General features: G+C 43.6%; 1 protein-coding gene across 1 annotated transcript in view; it reads right to left on the reverse strand.

Moving 5' to 3' along the window:
• Positions 1–7,212: 7,212 nt before the first annotated feature.
• SMC3 (structural maintenance of chromosomes 3) overlaps positions 7,213–23,968 on the reverse strand; it is a 111,058-nt gene continuing 94,302 nt past the window's right edge. Inside the window, exons 28-29 of the mRNA XM_068258908.1 lie at positions 23,678–23,783; positions 7,213–7,635 (exon numbers count right to left, since the gene is read on the reverse strand). Of these exons, the coding sequence (XP_068115009.1) occupies positions 7,564–7,635; positions 23,678–23,783 (178 nt within the window). The 3' untranslated portion in view covers positions 7,213–7,563. The remainder of the gene's footprint in view (positions 7,636–23,677; positions 23,784–23,968) is intronic.

A 23,968-nucleotide genomic window follows, 5' to 3' on the forward strand; every position in this document is an offset into this window, starting at 1 on the left:
GGGCTGATTGATGGGTGGCAGTGACAGGGGGTGATTGATGGGTGGCAGTGACAGGGGGTGATTAATGGGTGATTGATAGGTGATTGACAGGTAATCAGTGGGTTATTACAGGGGAGAACAGATGTAAATATTGCCCTGGCGAATTGATAAGGGGGGGGGGGGGGTCTGAGGGCAATCTGAGCGTGTAGGCGGGTGATTGGGTGCCCGCAAGGGGCAGATTAGGGTCTGATCTGATGGGTAACAGTGACAGGTGGTGATAGGGGGTGATTGATGGGTAATTAGTGGGTGTTTAGAGGAGAGAATAGATGGAAACACTGCGCTTGGGTTGTGATCTGATGTCGGATCTGCGGGCGATCTATTGGTGTGGGTGGGTGATCAGTTTGCCCGCAAGGGGCAGGTTAGGGGCTGATTGATGGGTGGCAGTGACAGGGGGTGATTGATGGGTGGCAGTGACAGGGGGTGATTGATGGGTGATTGACAGGTAATCAGTGGGTTATTACAGGGAAGGACAGATGTAAATAATGCCCTGGCGAATTGATAAGGGTGGGTCTGAGGGCAATCTGAGCGTGTAGGCAGGTGATTGGGTGCCCGCAAGGGGCAGATTAGGGTCTGATCTGATGGGTGACAGGTGGTGATAGGGGGTGATTGATGGGTAATTAGTGGGTGTTTAGAGGAGAGAATAGATGTAAACGCTGCGCTTGGGTGGTGATCTGATGTCGGATCTGCGGGCGATCTATTGGTGTGGGTGGGTGATCAGATTGCCCGCAAGGGGCAGGTTAGGGGCTGTTTGTTGGGTGGCAGTGACAGAGGGTGATAGGTGATTGGCAGGTGATTGACAGGTGATCAGTGGGTTATTACAGGGAAGGACAGATGTAATTAATGCACTGGCGAATTGATAAGGGGGGGTCTGAGGGCAATCTGAGCGTGTGGGCGGGTGATTGGGTGCCCGCAAGGGGCAGATTAGGGTCTGATCTGATAGGTAACAGTGACAGGTGGTGATAGGGGGTGATTGATGGGTAATTAGTGGGTGTTTAGAGAAGATAACAGATGTAAACAATACATTTGGGAGGTAATCTGACAGCGGGTTTGCGGGCAATCTAATGGTGTGGGTGGGTGATCAGATTGCCCGCAAGGGGCAGGTTAGGGGCTGATTGATGGGTGGCAATGACAGGGGGTGATAGGTGATTGGCAGGTGATTGACAGGTGATGAGTGGGTTATTACTGGGAAGAACAGATGTAATTAATGCACTGGTGAATTGATAAGGGGGGGGTCAGAGGGCAATCTGAGCGTGTGGGCGGGTGATTGGGTGCCCGCAAGGGGCAGATTAGGGTCTGATCTGATAGGAAAAAGTGACAGGTTGTGATAGGGGGTGATTGATGGGTAATTAGTGGGTGTTTAGAGGAGAGAATAGATGTAAACAATGGATTTGGGAGGTGATCTGATGTCGGATCTGCGGGTGATCTATTGGTGTGGGGGGGTGATCAGATTGCCCGCAAGGGGCAGGTTAGGGGCTGATTGATGGGTGGCAGTGACAGGGGGCGATTGACAGGTGATCAGGGGGGATAGATGCATACAGTACATGGGGGGGGGGGGGGTTGGGGAGAATCTGAGGGGTGGGGGGGTGATCAGGAGAGAGCAGGGGGCAGGGGGGGGGATAAAAAAAAAATAGCGTTGACAGATAGTGATTGATGGGTGATTAGGGGGGTGATTGGGTGCAAACAGGGGTCTGGGGGGTGGGCAGGGGGGGGTCTGATGGGTGCTGTGGGCGATCTGGGGCAGGGGGGGGGGGGGGAATCAGTGTGCTTGGTGCGACATAGGGTGGCTGCAGCCTGCCCTGGTGGTCCCTCGGACACTGGGACCACCAGGGCAGGAGGCAGCCTGTATAATACACTTTGTAAACATTACAAAGTGTATTATACACTTTGTATGCGGCGATCGTCGGGTTAACATCTTGCCGGCGCTTCCGTATGGCCGGCGGGATGTTGCGGCGGGTGAGCGGCGCCAGGCGGAGGATCGCGTCACGGATGACGCGATCGCTCCGCCCATGCCCCTACAAGGACCGCCGCAATTTGTCAATACGGCGGTCCTTGCGGGGTGCACTTCCCGGCCGCCAATTGTACATACGGCGGTCGGGAAGTGGTTAAAGTGAACCTGAGGTAAGATGGAAGCGGTCATCTTCGTTCTCTAACAAACCATGCTACTTGCCTGGCTTATGTGCTAATGCTCTGCCTGTAATACTATAAAACCACTGGCCCAGAATTAGCATGCAGATCAGACACTTTGACTCTGGTCTGACTTCAATGGCTATATCCTTGTTGCAGGTGTGTGACTCAAAACCAACTAAACCTAGCCATGACAGCCAGGCAACTGGCATTATCAGTGCCAAGGAATATTTTGGCGCTTTATAAATCAATAATAAGGGATTGAAGAGGTTATCTTCTGTACTCATCTCACTCCAGGTTCCCTTTAGCAGAGACATGTTCCTTCCTTCTGCTACTTGCTAGATCTGTGTTCTCCACAATCTCTAGGCTGTAAAGTTGCTCCATTTCAGCAATTACATTCTTTATTTGTGCAGACATCTAGGTTAACTACAGTACTTCCACATTCGGTGTCAGTATACCTACGACCCTTGAGACTTAATCTTAGCTCCAGGGGCATAGATATACAGTGGGATGCGAAAGTTTGGGCAACCTTGTTAATCATCATGATTTTCCTGTATAAATCGTTGGTTGTTAGGATAAAAAATGTCAGTTAAATATATAGGAGACACATACAGTGATATGAGTAGTGAAATGAAGTTTATTGGATTTACAGAAAGTGTGCAATAATTGTTTAAACAAAATGATGCAGGTGCATAAATGTGGGCACCACAAAAAAAAATTAAATCAATATTTAGTAGGTCCTCCTTTTGCAGAAATTACAGCCTCTAAATGCTTCCTGTAGGTTCCAATGAGAGCCTGGATTCTGGTTGAAGGTATTTTGGACCAATACTCTTTACAAAACATCTCTACTTCATTCAGGTTTGATGGCTTCCGAGCATGGACAGTTCACTTTTACTCACACTACAGATTTTCAATTATATTCAGGTCTGGGAACAGAGATGGCCATTCTAGAACGTTGTACTTGTTCCTCTGAATGAATGCCTTAGTGGATTTTGAGCAGTGTTTAGGGTCGTTGTCTTGTTGAAAGATCTAGCCCAGGCGCAGCTTCAACTTTGTCACCGATTCCTGGACATTGGTCTCCAGAATCTGCTGATACTAAATGGAATCCATGCGTCCTCAACTTTGAAAAGATTCCCAGTCCCTGCACTGGCCACACTGCATGATGGAACCACCACATTTTACTGTAGGTAGCAGGTGTTTTTCTTGGAATGCTGTGTTGTTTTTCCTCCATGCATAACGCCCCTTGTTATGCCCAAATAACTCAATTTTAGTTTCATCAGTCCACAGCACCTTATTCAAAAATGAAGCTGGCTTGTCCAAATGTGCTTTAGCATACCTCAAGCGGCTCTGATTCTGCTGTGGGCGGAAAAAAGGCTTCCTTTGCATCACTCTCGCATACACCATCTCCTTGTGTAAATTGCACCGAATGGTTGAACGATGCACATTGACTCCATCTGCAGCAAGATGATGTTGTAGGTCTTTGTTGCTGGTCTGTGGGTTGACTGACTGTTCTCACCATTAGTCTAGTCTGTTTATCCGAGATTTTTCTTGGTCTGCCACTTTGGAGCCTTAACTTCAACTGAGCCTGTGGTCTTCCATTTCCTCAATATGTTCCTAACTGTGGAAATAGACAGCTGAAATCTCAGAGCGTTCTGTATCCTTCCCCTAAACCATGATGGTGAACAATCTTAGACTTCAGGTCATTTGAGAGTTGTTTTGAGACTCCTATGTTGCTACTCTTCAGAGAAAATTAAAAAAGGAGGGAAACCTACAATTGACCCCCTTAAAGTGGACCCAAATTAAAAATACAAGATTTCAGAAATAAAATCTATTTTCTAAATTATAATAATAAATAGCAGCCTTTTTTCAGCTGCATGATGACAAATATAAAATATTTTACATTTATTGGAGGAACCCCTCCCTCCCTTTCAAATTGCCGGGATTTTTCCGGCAAACCGGTGGAGTACATGGTGTCCGGCAATGGGGGAATTGCTAATGGCTGCCCCCAGTATAACCCTAGTTATGAAAAGAGAAGGGAGAAAAGCATGCACTGAAATGCTCATAGGTTTGAAGGAGTGTTTATTTATCTTTGTATGTGTCAGAGTGGTGCAACTAAATATTTTTAATTAAAAAAATGTTTGGTTTGGGTCCGCTTTAAAGAGAACCCGAGGTGGGATTTACTTATGCTAGTGGGGCACAGAGGCTGGTTGTGCACATTAACACCAGCCTCTGTTGCCCCATGGTGTGCCTCCAAGACCCCCCTGCGCACCGCTATACCACCCGCAGTGCTGGCGACACGCAGTGTGTCGCCAGCACAATGTTTAGCTCTGCCTGTCTGTTAGCGCCGCTCCCCCACCTCCTCCGTATCGGCGCTACCCGCCCGCGTCCCTTCCCTCCAATCAGCGGGAGGGCAGGGACACGGGCGGGTAGCGCCGATACGGAGGAGGCGGGGGAGCGGCACTAACAGAGAGGCAGAGGTAAACATTGTGCTGGCGACACGCTGCGTGTCGCCAGCACTGCAGGGGGTATAGCGGCACGCAGGGGGGTCTTGGAGGCACACCATGGGGCAACAGAGGCTGGTGTTAGTGTGCACAACCAGCCTCTGTGCCCCACTAGCATAAGTAAATCGCACCTCGGGTTCTCTTTAAATGCTCTTTCTAATAATAGGATTAAACTGTGTATGTAGGTCAGGGGTCACTGAGCTTACTAAGCCAATTTGAGCTCCAACAATTCTAAAAGTTTTGGAATCAATAAAATAACAGTGCCCAAATTTAAGCACCTGCACAATTTTGTTTAAAGAGTAACTGTTAGGCATTATATGTGAAATCAATTTTCTATATTAGTCTATTACATAGACAAAAAGGATGCTAAAAAGGCAATGCAACTAGTTAAAATCATACTTACTTTTTTCCCTAAGAGGTTTTTCTCTCCCCATGCCTGCAAAGCCGCAGAACAGAAAGCCGCAGAACAGAAATGACAGGCAGGCTGATTGGCTAAAGCCTCTGTCAATCACCTCTCTGCTCTGTGATTGGCCGCCTGCTCTCCCCTTGTCTGCGGCGGTTGTAGCCGCTGTAAGAGCGCACGGAGGGGGGCCAGAGGCTATCTCCTGTCACTGTCCTCTGCCCCCCTCCTCCAGTGTGATGTCCGCGCCCCCCCTCTGCCCTTCTGCCGCCGCCGCATTATCCTTCTTCCCCGCACAGAACTTTGGGGAAGGATAAAGGCAGCGCACAGACTCCAGGAATAATGTTCCCAGGCGCTGCAGTTCCCCCCATACTCTCTGCACTGCCGCCGGTGGTAGTGCAGAGAGTATAAGGGGGAACTGCAGAGATTCGATCTATTGTTAGGTGAGTCTTTGCTGTCTGCAGCTTTTCCTCCCCGCTGTGCTGAGGATAAGTGCGGGGAGGAGGGGAGTGCGGGGGGGGGGGGGGGGGGGGATAATATACCCGGAGGAAGCAAGATGGCCCCTGCCATGAAGAGAATGTCCCTTTATTTATGATCTATAATTATATGGATGGAAACCGAGGACAGTGCAATACATCTGTTATGTAAGTAGAGGAAGTATTTATCTACTTACATATGTATTTTCTTTGGGGGGCATGTTATTGCTAATAGTGCCTCTTTAAGCAATTATTGCACACTTTCTGTAAATCCAATAAACTTAATTTCACGTCTCAAATATCGCTGTGTGTGTCTCCTATGATATATTTAACTGGCATTTTACCGTAACAACCAACGATTTAAAAAAGGAAAAGCATGACAATTAACAAGGTTGCCCAAACTTTTGCATCCCACTGTACATACCTTGCTACAATCGCCCACGTTCTAATCACCACCTGTTAGTACATTGATCTGTGAATGGGAATATATGTTCCCAAAGCCTATCAAAGTGCCTGTAATCAATGACCACCGGCACCAGTGGTATGCCAGTAGCCATTGACAAAGTGGACAAAAAAAACAACAACAAAAAAAAACAAAAAAAAAAAACAAAAAAAAAAAAACACATACACGACTGAAAACTGAGAAAATGAAATTTTTCCTATTCCTGTTAAATTGCACATAAATAATTCTTAGCAAAAAGTACCACCCAAAGAAAGCCTAATTGGTGCCAAAAAAACAACAAAACAAAATCATTTTGGTGTAATATGTAGTAATAAAGTCACTGGCGAATGAATGGAAGAAGCGCTGAAATGTGAAAATTGCTCAAGTCAAGTGCTTAAAGTGTACCGGAAATGAAATAAAATAATTGAGGATAGGAACACACTAGGCAGAATTGCATATGCATTTTCCATGGCACATAGTGGAAAACGCATATGCGATTCTGCCAAGTGTGTTCCTACCCTGATACTTACCTAGGCCTTCCTCCAGCCCTATGTACTTCATTCACACTTGAGCATTCCTCGTGGGTGGCTTCGTTCGTCTATAATCGTCCCTGGTAATAGGGCTCACCCGCCATTCAGGCTGCTCTGCCCTTACGCGGCTGTGCGCGCACTAATTGCGATCCCGATCTGCACTGCCACACAAAAATGAGGCATGTACTGCAAAAACGTTACTTTACTGACCAGCAGAAATAAGGGGTTAACAGCTCCCAGACCAGCATGCAAGGGAGCTCTATATAGGCCTGCCCTTCAGAAACGCTCACAGGTTATACACTCTAAAATGACCACAGGTCTTTGATCATCCTGAATACAATTAACCTCCATAGTTGATCTCCACCCCATAGCTGTACCGCATTAGTCAGCTTTTAACAGAATGTCTGTTCGGACTTAGCTGCGGGGGGTTGGGAATTCCATATTAACTACTATAAGTGCTGATAAGTCCAGGCACTCATCCCCTCTGCTGCCATACGCTCGCACGTGACCAAGCTGCAATGATCACTATGAAGAAAGAAATGCTGCCTGCTCTTTCTTAACACTGTCTGGGCCTACAAGTGGAAGCTCTCAAACTAACGGCAAACTACCTTTCATGTATTTGTCCACTACTTATCTCCCATGTCCCAACAACAGACTCCCCCCCCCAAGTATTTTTCTTAGCAATATCATCACCAAGCAGTAAAATCAACAGTTTTATTGAACCTATTTAAAAGGAGATATCCACAAGGCAGTGTGGTAAAAACAAGAATTGAAATGCACTGTTGTAAGAGGCATAAAAACAGCTATGCAAAAAGGGAGATCATGGGGAGGATATAGCAGGTATATAAAATCATATAAGCAACGACGTACGTGAACATACAGAATGAAGAGTATAAAACATGGAAGCCTGCTATCGGACATATTAAAACAGTTCCTGATAAAACAATTAAATCAAGCACAAAAAATTTACACTTTTAAATATACATAACTCTATGCAAAACAGCAGGTAAGTTTGTACAAGGCCTTCCAGGCAAACAGGTGAGGGGCATTTTCATCCGTGGGTCGTATCGTCCTCTACAAAGTCCTTGGCCTGTTCCGCTGAGATCACATCAATGTGACTGACCTGTAGGAACAAACGAAAGAAAAGTTAAAGCAAAGTTTTGGCAATTTGCACTCTTTCACCTTACTTTACACACACTTATGTTTGTATCTGTTCACTTCTTTACTCCCCCCACCAGTAAAGTGCACCAAAATACTAAACAAGTCCCCTATATGGATTGTGTCAATACAGGGATGGAGTCCCCAAACCCACACTGGCAGTTATGAGCTACCAGGAAACTTTTCTGTGGGGAATCCTTCGCTACTCATGGCTCAGTGTGTGTGTGGGTACCACGTTCTGTTCGTTTTCAAATTCCGCAATGAGTGGGTTGGACCCTGAACACACGCATTTAGCATGAACGCCAGGGCGGGTGTGTTTCATTTAATACAGACCTTTAGGGCTCGTTCACACCTAGGGCATTTTGCAGGGGTTTTTTTTGAGCGCAGGCGAATTTAAAAAACATCCTAAAATCGCGAGTGCAATGAATCCTTATGGGATGGTTCATATCAGCACATTTTATCTGCTTTCTAGGGTGTTTTGCTACAAGGTATAGAAAAAGCACAAAACGCTCACAAAATCGCTTTGTGCAACGATTGCGGTCAAGCCTTTAAGAATAAATACATTGTATTTATTCTTTTCCAGGTTAAAGAGTCCACTTCCTGACTTGCATCAGGAAGTGAAAAAATAGAAGAATCGCTCCGAAAAAGCGCTGTACACAAAATCGTAGCACGCAGGTAAGCAACGGGAGGGAAAAAAAATAAAAAAAAAAAATCACAAAACGCTGACATTTGCGATTTCGATTTTTTTTTTTTCACATTCACAAAGGTTTATTGAAAAGCATGAAAAAAAAGGTCAGTACAGGGTACAAATGCAGTACAAAATGTAGCATAATACAGCCAACACAGTACAGATACAATGCATAATAAATGGTGTACATGAATTGTGGTACGTGTCCAAGAAGTATAAAATATACATATATAAATGAAAAGAAAAGGGGATGAAGGTGAGAGGAGGGAAGGGTACGTAGCCAATCCTGATTAGGAGAGGAGTCATGGAGGAGGGAAAGTGGGTAAAAGAACAGAAACCAGGGAGAGTCAATCAGCATATAAAAACATGAAGCATACATGTTATTTAAACTTTAGCAATCAACATTAATTGTCCCGTGATCCCAAATTGTATTAAATTTGGAAGGGCATCCTCTGTGATGGTAAACCAGTTTTTTAAAGGGACTTCGAGCACCTCTCATGGGTATGTCTTTCAGCCAGACGACTTCCAACAATGGCTATCATTCTTAAAGCATTAACGCATGCGGTAATGCTGAAAACAGCTGACTTTACCGAGCACTTAGCAAAATGTCAATTCATAAAAGCTGTTACAGCATGAAAAGCTCAAATTACTCAGCAGTGAGATAAATTACCGCCTTGTCACTAAATGTCAATTCATAAAGATTAGAACAGACCGCTTGCTTTGAAGATGCGATAAGGGTGCAGATAACAGCAAAGTTAATGGAGACCGATCTCCCAGGCAGCAGTGGTGAACAGAACAAAAAAGGATTTCCAGAATATCCCAGGCTGTGTTTTTTAACCTCTTGGGTACCTGTTTTCATATGTTTGTTTTTTTACATCAGAAAGCCTGCATGTGTAACATTTCTTGAAGTTCTTCTAAGCCGTGGAAATTAAATAGATTATTTAGAAAGACTAATAGACCAATTCAGCGCAGATTCAGGGCAAACAAAGGCAGTTAAAAAAAAAATGCACATCTAAAGGGAAGTTGAAGATGCCTCTTATTGTAACGCTGTCTCTACAGGAGAAAATGTATCAACTCAGGCAACTTCTCATGTTACCGCCAGCCTTAGTTTGGGAAAATACAGAACTTCTATCGCAACTGTAAACATTTTTATGAATTAGCACATCTAAAATACCGAATGCAGGATTTTCCCGACAAGAAGTTATAACACAGCTAAGATGGCAGCCACGATTTTTAAATTGAAATCGAATGAAAACTGGTATAGAACAGCGATTCAGGCATCAAATGAAAGAGGAGAGCACAAGCTACAGAACGGTCTGCATCGTTAAGTACTTTGCAGTACTGGTCGGAGTCTCTTTAAAAGGCCCCATGAGAGGTATTCGGAGTCCTTTTAAAGGGCAGCGAATTTTTAACCCTGAGTTTCCAGTCTGAGAAGGTAGGGGAGGTAGAGGATAACCATCTGAAAGCTAGCAATTTAGATGTGAACAAAGCCGAACTCAGAACTTCCTCTCTCTCTCTTCAAAAAGATAAGCAACAGCATAACTTTTAAAGAAAAACATTTTTGTTACAGCTAGTACAAAACCTGCAATAAATCTGCAGTGTGTTTACTTCCTGCTCTAATGTAAGCAGACATATTGTTAACATCCTGTGTTTACCAATTTGCTGCTCTGCCATGGCAGCCAGCTGACACAGCTGAGATCAAATTACATTTTGAGGTTATGATGAAGGGAAGACAGGCTAAACTCTTTAAATACATACAGGGTGCATTTCTCTATGCTTTCCTTCTGTCCTGTGCAAAAGTTCAGGTCCACTTTCACACCTTCTCCTTTCAAGTTATGCCATGCTAAAATGGTGCTGAATGCATGTTTTCAGCTTCCACACCACACAATGCTGAATTCAAACACCAACACTAGTAGCAGACATGCAGATCCGGCCGGCGGCCAATGGAATTTCTCCTGTAGCAGTACAAGGCTGTAACCCCCCCCCCCCCCCCCCCCCCAGCACACACACACACACACACTGTACTCGCCCATCGAGCTGAATGTAGCAGGGCATAATTTCATGCTGTTCTTATATCCTTTAGCTCTGTGGATTAGTCTAGTTAACCCTTTTGTTACATTGCCACAATCCCACGGCACTTAAAGATGCTCAGAAATGAAAATAAATAAAAAGAATTGATACTTACCCGGGGCTTCCTCCTGCCCCTTGCCATCCTCCTGCTGTCTCCCGTTTAGCCCCGGTAACAAGCTCAATCGCATCAGTCTGGGTCTACTGTGCAAGCGCAGTAGGTCCGTGCATGTGCAAAAGACCCACACTGATGCTGACTGAGCCTGGTACTCTGGCTGATCACAACTGAACGGCAGACCGTGGGAGGACGGCGAAAGCCTCACACATGTTTATGGGGCTGGAGGAAGCCCTGGGTAAGTATCGATTCTTACCATTTTTTCATCTCTGATTCACTTTTAAAGCATACATGTCAAACTCTAGCCCGTGGGCCAAATCTGGCCCTCAGAGCCATCTGATTTGGCCCTCAGGTGGTTTACCCACTTTGCATTATGTTTGGCCCACTCTAGACTACAAGGGAAACTGAATTGAAGGTAAAAGCCCTAGAATTCCGGGGAGATTATATGGGGAGGTGGGAAAAGCACTAAACACTAGGGAACTGCACAGGGGAGGGTGGGGGCCACTAAACACCAGGGAACTGTATAGGGGAGGGAGGACCACAAGACACTGCTGGAACTGTATAGGGATTGGAGGGGAGCCATTAAGACACCAGGGAACTTTATAAGGTAGGAAGGTGGGCAGTAGACATTGAGGTTGGCCCGTGACTTGGTCCCAGCGTTTAATTTGTTTTAACACCCCTGCTTTAAAGGGAAGGTAATAATCATAGTTTGCAGACACAACTGCCTATAGAGTTCTATATCCATTGCATGACCTACCAACTTCTTAAATGTAACTTTACATGCATCACATCAAAACAGATGCTCTCCACAGGTTTTAAGTAGGGAGCAAAACTGATTTCTTGGCGTACATGGACACGTAATGTATAGTGCACTGGAGGGAACATTTTACATTAGGGGGTGGTGAGGTGGCAGACGTGGCGTCACAAGGCCAATTCCCAAGATATTTCATGCTGAAACTGGTCTGCAGTGTATGGGTAGGCAACAGATCTCTCTCTCCGATCAGAGAAAGATCGGTCTCTTGGTCGATCTGCCCATACATCTAATGTATGGGACCCTTTACAGGACTTCATATCGTCAAGTGCTATAAATAAAACCCAAACTTAGAAGCAAGGGGACCTGCAAAAAGTATGTTTACACAACAGCTGTCTTGAGAATAGGGATGAACATTCTGGAGTTAATTAAATGTTTACAGACACAGTTCACCAGTGCAAGGGCAGAGAGTTTCAGCAGCATGGGGCAAGGAATGATATAGCTACGCTTGCATATATAAGTGCTGTGAAATATGTCGGTACAGTCATTGAACCACACCATCCTGTTGGAAATGCGTTTAACAAAGAAATCAGTATGGCAACCTCCCTATCGTTCTCACTGTAGGCTTATTTTAAAGGACATCCGAGGTGCAAAAACAATTGTATATATCAGTCTCCAAAAAATTACTTTTTTTTTAATATATCCCACAGTTTTATATTAAAATTTTTACTATTTCATTGTCTGTTCAATGACATTTTCATTGCAGTGTGCCAGAGCTCAAATCTATGAATTATTGACTCTTTATCTCTTTCCTGCTCTCAGAAGACATTTACTGAAAATAAAGTGTTTTATGGCTGTAATTACTTGTCAGTAAGGTTATGCTATAGTCTGACCCAGTCCGAACCTGGGCAGAAACTGTCACTTGCATACCTGATGTTTAACTTTTTCAGGCAGAGAAAGAAAAAAAAAGCAACATAGCATAGTCATGTGTGTGCTTGGTACTGAACACACACATCTCTATCTCGTCACATCACCTCTGTCCTTTAAGCTATACCAGTTGCCTGGCTGTCCTGCTGAGCTTTTTGGCTTTAGTAGCGTCTGAATCCCTCCACTTAAACACGCATAAAGTTAAAGGACAACTAAAGTGATAAGAATATGGAGGCTGCCCTGCTGATCTACTTGGCTGTGGTAGTGTCTGAATCACACCAGAAACAAGCATGCAGTTAATATGGTCAGATCTGACATGACTGTCATAAACACCTGATTTGCTGCATGGCTAAAAGTATTAGAGGCAGGATCTATGGCTAAAAGTATTAGAGGCAGGATCTATGGCTAAAAGTATTAGAGGCAGGATCTATGGCTAAAAGTATTAGAGGCAGAGCATCAGCAGAACAGCCAGGCAATCTGCATTGTGTAAAAGGAAATACATATGGCACCCTCCATACGCCTCTCACTTCAGGAGTCCTTTAAGATGGCAAGGCTTTAGTCCCTATATATAGATCTGTGGTGTATTGTCCTCCAGCACTCACGAGAATGCTGCAACTGCTGGAATATAGGTATCTGAGCAGTTCTTAATTAAGCAGGGCTTCCACACAAATAAAAAAATAAAATCTGTACTTGGAAGTTTTCATTTTGCCAGCTCTGTATTAGTGATTCAGAAATGTGTGCAGCTTTAAAATGGACTGACCGAATTATTTATGTAAGTATTTATATAGCGCCGACATATTACGCAGCGCTGTACAGAGTATATTGTATTTCCACTAACTGTCCCTCAGAGGGGCTCACAATCTAGTCCCTACCATAGTTATATGTATGTATCGTGTAGTGCATGTATGGTCTAGGGCAATTTTTTAGGGGGAAGCCAATTAACTTATCTGTATGTTTTTGGGATGTGGGAGGAAACCGGAGTGCCTGGAGGAAACCCACGCATACACGGGGAGAACATACAAACTCCTTGCAGATGTTGACCTGGCTGGGATTCGAACCGGGGACCCATCGCTTGCAAGCGAGTGCGCTAACCACTACGCCACCGTGCTGCCCCAAGAATTCCACTTTAGCGGGATTCAATTGCTCCATTGTTCAAGGCGCATAATTTGGCATACAGAATTTTCATAATCTTGCACCAAGTCTCGCCTTGCAGCGCTGGGTCCCTGGTTCGAATCACATCCAGGGAACTATTTGCCCAGAGTTTGTATGTTCTCCCCGTATCTGTGTGGTTATCCTACGTGCACTCCGGTTTCCGCCCACATCCCCAAGTTAATTGGCATCCCCCTAAAATTTGTTATTAAAATTTGTGCTCGACTACAGCGGACATATGACTATAGTAGGAATTAGACAGTGAGCTCCTCTGAGGGACAGTTAGAGACAAGACGATATCGTCTGTACAGCGCTGCGCGAGAGGTCAATGCTATGTAAATACTAAACAATAATAATAATCACTACTTTGTATCTCTTCCCTGGACGAGTTTGATTCAGAGGGCAAGGTGAGAAGGGTCAGTGGCAGTCTTATATACAGTTAGTGAAATTTTATCTATTTTTATACAAGGAGGTTGTGCCTATATATACTAGTAGATGAGCAATATGTTGTGTAATTTCTGACCACAACTAACCAATCAGCTTCTCCTTTGCGGTTAATCATGTGACTCTCCTCACAGCAACAGCAATCAGCTATGTTTCTTTACAACACAGTCTGCTGTCACATTGGTGTTAAACATTGCCATCAGCACTGCAGTGTAGCTATAGGTTGAGATGATTCCATTGTTTTTTTATAACTTCTGTCCTTATTTAGTATACAGCTTGATCGGTACTTTGGAACTTGCTTCCTGCTGGCTTTAAGTAAACCATAAGAAACACTAACGTGATCTTTTGTATCTACTTGATCAAAAAATACATCCATATTTTTAGTACTGAAGATAGTAAAAACACTGTACATTCTCTTTAAAATGACTGATCATTTTTCCATTCCTCAGACGGCGATGTCTCTGCTGCCTCATCAACAAGCCTGTCATTTCAAGTGTCTTCAGCGGTATGACATGCGAGTGAGGGACAGCAGATGCCTCTGAGCGGAGCTGCTATCTGACACCAACAGAGAATTTCCACCCCGTAATAACTGGCCAGCCTACTACAAGTCACTGTACAAACTCCTACACAGGACAGCCATGTGCATATGACCCTATGAAACAGAATACACTCGGCAGCACCTAATTAAAGCAAAACTCAGGCTTAATTTATTTGTTCTATGTACCTAAATAGTAAATTTTGAAAATATACCACCCCTCCAGTTATGTCAGTCAACACCTCCTGCATTTCAAAGATCGGGTCATGAGCTGATCAAGGCTACAGCTTATTGTAAGGGGGTCAGAAGGGGTTTTTAAAGAGCAGCATACCTGTGAATATGATCAGAGTATGGGGTTAATTAATATAATTGGTTGAGTGCTTCATTCCCTAGAGGTACATGTTAATCACCAGAATTGGTCAGGTGCAAATATAAATATATATATATATATATATATATATATATATATATATATATATATATATATATATATATATATAACACAAAAATATAGTGTGTGTGTTCTATTATCTTACCCTGTGAGCGTGCATAACCACTCCCACCTCTAGCACAGTTAAGCATATAAATGAGCGGAGCTCATAGTTCAGTCAGTAGCTAGTAGAAGGTTAGAAGGTGAGGTGTTCTTAACCTCTTGAGGACTGCAGTATTGAACCTTCCCTAACGACCAGGCCATTTTTTAAGAAATTGGCCTGTGCAGTTTAAGGCCAAGCTGCAGGGCCACAGGACACAGCACACTAGTGATAGCGCTGCGTAATATGTTGGCGCTTTATAAATACAATAAATAAATCTCCCCCCCCCCCCTTTCTCCCCACCAACAGAGCTCTCTGTTGGTGGTGTCTAATAGCCCCCCAGATGTTTGTTTATTTATATGTATTTAATAAAAAAGTGGGTTTTTTTTTTTTGCTGTATGCATTTCCCCTCTTCCTCCCCCTGCCAGCCAATCCCCGTGATCAGCTTTCTAGGCTTCGGCCTATGATAGCCGATCACCCCTGTGCCTCTGGAGGGGACAGCCGTGTCACATGGCTGTCCCCAGTGCAGCGCTGCTGCTGATAGCAGCGCTGTACCAGTGATTAGACGGCGATTTTGCCGTCTAATAGTCTCCCGGAACTCCGCCCACCAAGCAGGAGATGCGCGCGCACCTGCACGCGATCCCCTGCAAAACAGAGCCCCAGGACTTTACGCCGATCAGCGTTAGGCGGTCGGTCTTGGGGCCGCGCCCATCGGCGTGACGCGGTCGGCTACAGGTTAATTTCCTTTCTCTCATTTAGTTGACCATTGGGCTTTTGGCATGGTTCCCACTAGAACGCTTATAAAAAAAAAGAATGCATTTTTGCCTGGTTAGAGTAGGACTCACCAGATTGCCGCAGTTGGTGAGCTTAAAGAGAAACTCCGACCAAAAATTTTACTTTATCCCAATCAGTAGCTGATACCCCCTTTTACATAAGAAATCTATTCCGTTTCCCAACAGACCATCAGGGGGCACTGTATGACTGATATTGTGGTGAAACCCCTAAAACAAGTAAAGTTCGAACTTTTGTGGGAAACAACTGCCAAAAACCATGCAGCAGCTACATCACCTGCCAACAGTAAAATGTTCACTGGAGTTCCTCTTTAAACGTGTAAAAGCGTAACCAAGCTGGCCGCGGACGTGAATGGCCGCTTGAACAGAGAGCTCCAGCCACCAAGCTCCTAAAACGGCTCATACCGACTTGCCTGTGTGCCCGATTAGCAGAGCCGGAGGCAGTACCGGTCCCGACAAGTGCAGCAGACATGGCAGCGGCGAAATTGAAACTCGATTCCCCTCGCAAGCTGACTGATTTCTTCAGTCCGGGGAACAAAGCAGGGAAGGAGGAAAATGGCGCCGGAACGGAGGAGAGGAGAGACGAATAAATCTGCCAAAACGCAGGCTCAGCAGAGACAGACTAGATCCCTGGCAGCGGCGACCAATAAAGGGAAAACACCAGCTCAGAGTAAGAGACCCACACCAGCGCAAAACTCCCCACCCAACACACAGCCTCCCAAGAAACAGGCACCATCACAGCACCTCGTGGCTGCAGACAGCGAGACAGAAGACCCGCTCTCCCTATTTCCCACAACCAACAACACAGTCACTGACACTGCTTTTAAAAACATGCTTCTATCTCTAAAAGACACCTTACAAAAAGAGTTTAACAAAAAAACAACTGAACTACAAAAAAACATAGATGAACTGGGAGAAAGAACAGATCACATAGAACAGAAAATGGGGGAGTATGCTACCGCCCACAATGAACTTGTGGATGCCCATAACGTGTTAGAGGAGCAAGTTAGCTGGATGAAGGACAAACTAATAGACCAGGAGGATCTTTCCAGAAGGAACAATATTAAGTTTAGAGGTATCCCTGAGCCTGTTAAGAATGCTAAACTAGAGGACTATGTAACCCGCATCTTCAAAGTACTCCTTCCTAAGTGCAAAGAAGAAGACATGCTAATAGACAGGATTCATAGAATCCCTAAACCTAAAACAGCACCAGAATCAGCATCTAGGGACGTCCTGGCACGTATTCACTTTTATCATGTGAAGGACAAATTGATGGCGCAAATGCGTAAGACTCCTGATCTACCTGAAGAGTTTAAAGATATAAAATTATTTGCGGACATTTCGGCCATGACGGCGACTCTCCGCAAAAGCTTTTCAGAAATGACAAAAAAACTTAAGAACAGCTGGGATCCAGTATAGATGGGGATTCCCCACTAAACTTATAATTACACATCAAGGGCAGATTTTTATCGCTCACACACCGGCTGACGTATCATCTCTACTTAAACAATGGGGCAACCAGCAGACAGAAGATGGCCGCAGCCCATCTTCAAATCACTCATCACCCCCAAAGTGCACAAACGACTGGGAAACAGTGGGCCGGGGCGAGAAACAAACCCCTCCTAACAGAGCAAACTCCGCCTCATCCAACCCGCCGTCCCCAGCATCCTCTGCAGCAGAATGACAACCCGGTGCATGTCCGGAGTGCTGGAAGAACACACAGGAAACAAAGCAAGGAGCTAGGTGGCAGTCTGAGAATATAACTGTTCGCGACAACAAGACCGCTTACTAGAAGGGTCGAGTTGTCTAACACCCACCCCCACACCATGGTCAAAATTCCACCTGTCAATAATGAAACCATGGATAGCCATAACAGAGAAGTATGTACCTCTGTTCAAATGAGTTTGGAAATGTTATGTTTTTCTGTTCTATGTCTGTTTCTCCTGCCTTATGCAATGCTGATGCAATTAAGTGCGATTCCTGTCACTATGCCTATAGATAGCAGCTCTGAAAATGAGTTTCCGGTCCCGTATAGTAAACAAACAACCAAACTAGCATATCCCCTTTGTGAACATGAAAATAGTTTCAATAAATTGTAAAGGACTTAACTCCCCATATAAAAGAACCAGATTGTGGAAAGAAGCTTTGACAGAAAAAGCAGATATAATCTGCGCACAGGAAACACATTTTCAGATTCACAAAACGCCTAAATGTTCCCACCCACAATTCCCCACTGTCATACTAGCGTCTGCACCGGCAAAAAAGAAGGGTGTGCTGATAGCAATCTCTAATAATGTTACCTACAAAGAAATCTATCAATACCTAGACACCCAAGGGCGCTTCATAATTCTAGTAGCGGAAATTAATCACAAAATGTATACCTTGGTAAACATATACGCGCCCAATGAGCATCAAATACCCTTCATATCCAGAGTAATACAACAGGCTAAACAAGTACAAAAAGGGAATCTACTGATACTAGGGGACTTCAACTCAATTACAGACCCAAAACTGGACTCGTCCAACCCTAAACGATCTAAAACCAAAACCCTCCAAAAACTACTATGGGCGGAAGGCCTCTATGACCCATGGAGATGCCTACACAATAATGAAAAAGATTACACGCACTTCTCTCATGTGCACTTAACATATTCCCGTATAGACCACATACTAATGGATACCTTCCTCCTGCAAGAAGTATCTGAAGCATGGATTGGAAGTATAACATGGTCTGACCATGCCCCAATTAGCATAGTTTTGAAAGATTACAATAAAATTAAATATAGCCCCCCTTGGAGACTCCCAATATACCTCTTGAATTCTAAAGAATCCAAGAATAAAATTCTAACTACCTTGGAAGAGTATTTCGCTATCAATGACACTCCTGATGTATCCCAGTTCTCGATTTGGAATGCCCACAAGGCATATGTCAGAGGACTTTGTATAGCATTAAATGCTAAAACAAAGAAAGAGAGAAGCTCAGGTTACTCACCTGCTGAAAAAAATCCGAGAATTAGAACAAACACATAAAAGAGACTTAACACAAGAGTCCCTGAAGTCCCTTAAAGCTTACCGCACTGAACTATCCAATGTACTTATCTCTAATTTCGAGGCACAGTGGCTCAAAACTAAAACCTTATTCTACGCTCAAGGTAACAGAGCGGGAACACTATTAGCCAGACAAATAAAGGGAAGACGAATCAAGACCAAAATCCCATACCTTCTAGATGCCCAGGGAACCAAACTACATAGACCCAAAGATATCGCGAATAAATTCGCAAAATTTTATGCCTCACTATACAACTTAGAGAAAGACCCTACCACCCCCCAACCCTCGCAAACCAACATTAATACATTCCTAAAAAATATTTCCCTTCCAATAGCCTCCAAAAAACAACTGGACAGCCTTAACGCTCCTATAACTGAGACAGAAGTTATTAAAGGCATCTCTAATCAAACCAAATAAGTCTCCAGGCCCAGACGGGTTAATAGGGGAATACTATAAAACGTTTGGTAAAATCCTTACTCCCTATATCACTAGGGTCTTTAAACAAGCTTCCGAGGAAGGAGTTTTCCCTGAGGAAATGCTGCAGGCTCTAGTGATAACACTCCCAAAACCCGGTAAAGAACCTAACAATCCAGCCAATTTTATGCCGATCTCGCTACTAAATGTAGATTTCAAGCTTTACGCAACAATCATAGCCAAAAGGCTGGCAAATATATTACCGACACTTATAAGGCAAGATCAAGTGGGGTTTATCAGGGGTAGGAACGCCTTTGATGGAGCAAGAAGATTTATAAACATAATCCAGGCAGTTGATAAATCAAAGGTACCTTCTCTGCTCCTAACACTGGACGCAGAGAAGGCCTTTGACAGGGTCCACTGGGGATACCTCCAAGCGGTTCTTAATAAATTTGGAATAACAGGCTTCATACAAGATGCTATGATATTATATTCAAAACCATCAGCCAAGGTGTACACAGAAGGACTACTGTCCGACACTTTTTATATAACTAACGGAACCCGTCAAGGGTGTCCCCTATCCCCTCTGATCTTTGACTTAGTAATGGAACCCTTAGCAGAGTCTATTCGAAGCCACCCAGATATTTCTGGAATAAAAATAGGAGATGCGAACCATGTTATTGGTCTATATGCAGACGATGTGATTATTGCAATTACAGATATTGAAAGATCATTAAAAAAATGTACAATCTATCCTACAACAATTTGGGGAGATTTCTCTATATAAAGTAATTGAAACCAAATGGCACATACTTAGCCTTCATGTTTCAGCACAAACACTAAAGAACTTAAAGCAGAGGTATGACTATCAGTGGACTCAAAAATCTCTTACGTACTTGGGTATAGAACTTGGGCCTTCAGCTAGCAGTTTCTTTGGTCTGAACTACATCCCGCTAATGAAAAAAGTGTCAGAGTTATGTACTGAATACCGCAAAGTCCCTATGTCTTGGGCCGGAAGAATAGCAACTATACGCATGATGGTATTACCTATAATCTTATATACATTTCGTATGGTGCTTATTCCTCTCTCCAGGACATACCTCACCAAACTACAGAGTACCATAAATAAGTACATATGGGGTGATAAGAAGCCTAGATTCTCCAAAAATATCCTCTCTACTTCCCCTAAATTAGGAGGAATGGGAGTACCAGATGTGGAATGCTACTGGAGAGCTACAGTAATGGATCAATCATACTTCTGGTTGGCTAAGCCTACAGAAAATAACTGGGTCCAATTGAAAATACCTTTACAGAAGGAAACCTGAAATATCACCTATTCCACTCCCTCCTATGTTCCCCCTCCACATTATCTCAATCTCTAGCTCTCAAAGCCACTTCAGGTGTTTGGAGAATGTACTATTCTAACCCACCCCAGGAAAAAATGTTACCATGCTAGATATTCCACTAACATGGATACAACATGCTATTTCTGACATAGATCTATCCCTATGGTCACAAAGAGGTATAAAAAAATTATCATACATGTATAGCAATGGTATCCTGATGTCATTTCAGCAAATCCACGTAAAATACGATATACCAAACTCAGAATTTTATAAATTCTTAAGGATACGGCATTTTATAGCTGCAATTGACATTAACAGCCCAGTGCTGCACAAAGACATTGTTAACTTCCTTTCTTGCAGATCGAACAAAAGAGATGGGTGTCACTGTTTTACAACGCCATGCGAAACAACACCATTAAAAGAAATACAAAAATCCAACAATGGGAATCAGATCTTAAGACCAAATACTCAGTTGAGGAGTGGAGTAAAGCCATCACCTGGAATTTTAAAGTATCTAAGTGCATAACACACTGGGAACTTTCACAAAAAATATTATTACAGTGGTATTACACCCCAGACATAGTGAAAAGATTTGATAACAAATCAGATGGACTGTGTTGGAGGAGGTGCACAAACAAAGGATCTCTATTACACATATGGTGGAGCTGCCCGTATATACAGACCTATTGGGGGAAAATGTTCATACTTATTGAGGAAGTAACAGGATGCTGACTACCCATGTCACCCGAACTAGCGCTTCTGAACATGCATGTTCAAAATATTCCTTACTTGTTAAGGTATATCACAATCCACATCCTGCTAGCAGCAAGAACAGCCATCTCAAGACACTGGAAAAAATTGGAAGCCCCCACCATTGAGGAAACTATTGACATACTAAACCTAAACTACAAATACGAATCGGCCTTCGCAATAACTGTTGGCAGAGGGATCCTCTCTCAAAAAAACTGGTACCCATGGCAAAAATGTATACAGCAGACCAATATTAAATCCCCAAGATCCCACAACAGCTAAGGCAAAAAACAGGATTTGACTGATACTAACGTTTGTCTCGCTCAAAAATTTGCATTACAGCAAACAGACCCAATGAGGGCACACACATTCGAAGCAGGAAAACAGACATAAGTGTAATTGTTGTTTATGTTACTGTTCGGTTTAAATTTATACTACACCTTCGGTCAAGGCTCATAATAATAGCTCGCTCACATATGGAATATGAGAGTATAAAACAGACCAGACATTCCGCAGATCCTGTCAGTACATTTGTGAAATGTAAAAAACTCGCTCTTGAGTATATACACATCGAATCAAACCCTAAATAGCCTTGAAAATGAGGAAGGTAAAGGGCATGTACCAAACCTTTTTGTTAAAAGTATGATTAGAGTTATTGGAAATCTAAATGGAGGTCTATAGCGTAGAATTGCATATTTACATTGTATGAATACCAAAGACAAGCATGTTATCACCTTGTAATGTCCTTTAATCCTCTCAATAAAAACTTTTAAAGAAAAAGCGTAACCAAGAGCCCCTGTCACTGCTTTCCTCTTGTGTGCTGTGTATACACACACACACACACACACACACACACACACACACACACACACACACACACACACACACACACACACACACACACACACACACACACACACACACACACACACACACACACACACACACACACGAAAGTGAGCAGTTAAGAGCTTAAAGGGGCATACAGGTTGCTCTGTCTGCACCAAGGCTGTCAGAAGCTTCAGGCACCAGCAGCACTGAAAGGAAGATACACTAATGCAGGGATGTCAAACCAGTCCTTCAAAGGCAGAGGTCCTCACACATTTTTGACACAGCTCAAATTAATTGATGGGTCTGGATCAGGCAAGGTGTGGTCCATCAGGTAGAACACATTCCTCTCTTTCTCAATACATCCTAAACACTGGCATGGCTCTGACTCTCCAGGCCTGGACCTCGACACCTGTGCACTAATGGGAGATTTTACTGGGGAAAAAGGGGGGGGGGGGGGGGGGGGGGGGGGGGGTTTAGTCATGCAAATTGTTACAGTACAACCTGGGTCTTACCAGTGTACAAGTCGACCCCTATGAAGTCAGAACTACATTTCTAGACCTATAGTCGAGTACATATATGTATTATTTTCTTGGGACTTTTTCAGGGTCCCCCTCAAATTGAATTCCTCTCAAGTTAGGAAAACAAAAAACAGAGCCTCCCCAAAATACATGTGGCAATTACAAAATTGCTGGTGAACATCCAGCAATGATAGTGTACTGTCTTCCAGTCTAGTCCCCATGGGAGTGGGTTGAACTACACAAACCACAAAGTGCCTAAGAGTACCTGTTATTAGTGGCTTTTGTACATGTACATTTTGCACTTGATCTGCATTTTGGAAGTACTTTGACATATCTTAAGCCCGGTACACACCTTCAAGTTTGATTCGCCAATGACTGATCACATTTTACCACCTTCATGTAGCAGGAGAATTTACCTATACAATCTGCTCTTAGTATTCAAAATATGTTAACCCTCATTACAGCAAGGTGGTAAAATTGGCCATTTATTGGCCAATCAAAACTAAAGGTGTGTACCATGCTTAAGATGCAAAGTTTGAACTGTGAATAGAGCTGGTTTCACATTACAGCCTAAAATGGACACATTTCCAGAACAGAACACATCAAATGAACAAACGTGTTGTCGTAGGATCGATTCAGACGTATCAACAGAGCTTTACTGTGTGCAAGACAACACTACAAATGTAATATGCACATATCTGTTCTGTCCGCTGTCCTCTGCGGTGAAGTAATGCCAAGTCCCACCCTGCACGATTTTTTCAGACTCTGGATAGAGGTCCAATGTGTCATAGTAGCATTTCTGATGCAACGGACAAACTCTGAAAAGGGTTCCTGACAGGGATAGCGACAGCTTATGCACAGTCACCATCCACAACACAAACCAGCCTTTGACCTAATGGAGCAGCATTATCCTGTGTCTGAATTCTGTTGATTTGAATCTGCTTTTCCATCCATTTTCCTAGATGTAGTTCATTTATTCTCCCACCTTTTAAGTCCACTCCCTATTGTTTTGAATGCATGGAGTGACCGATAACAAAATGCTAAACTGATACGAATACATCTCTAAATACAGAAGTGTGAACAAGCCAGGGCCGAGACTTACCTTATTTCTAAACTTCACACCATAAAACTTGTCGGCAGACTCCAGTAGCTCAGGCCTGAAAGTTGTTGTAATAAACTGGGCATGTGACGCCAATTCAAAATCATATCTGCGAGTGAACAGAGAAGATAGAAAAACAGGAGTGAAATACTGGCACAACAGGTTAGGAGTTGCTAGAAGTTTTTTTTTTTTTTAAGGAACTCAAGGTGTGAGGGATTCGGAAGCTGCCATATTTACAGTGTAAGCTCACAAAGACAGGGCTCTCTCACCATTGAGTGTCTTGAAATTTGTTAC

This window comes from Hyperolius riggenbachi, chromosome 10 (genome assembly GCF_040937935.1).
Source record: "Hyperolius riggenbachi isolate aHypRig1 chromosome 10, aHypRig1.pri, whole genome shotgun sequence".
Taxonomy (NCBI): domain Eukaryota; kingdom Metazoa; phylum Chordata; class Amphibia; order Anura; family Hyperoliidae; genus Hyperolius; species Hyperolius riggenbachi.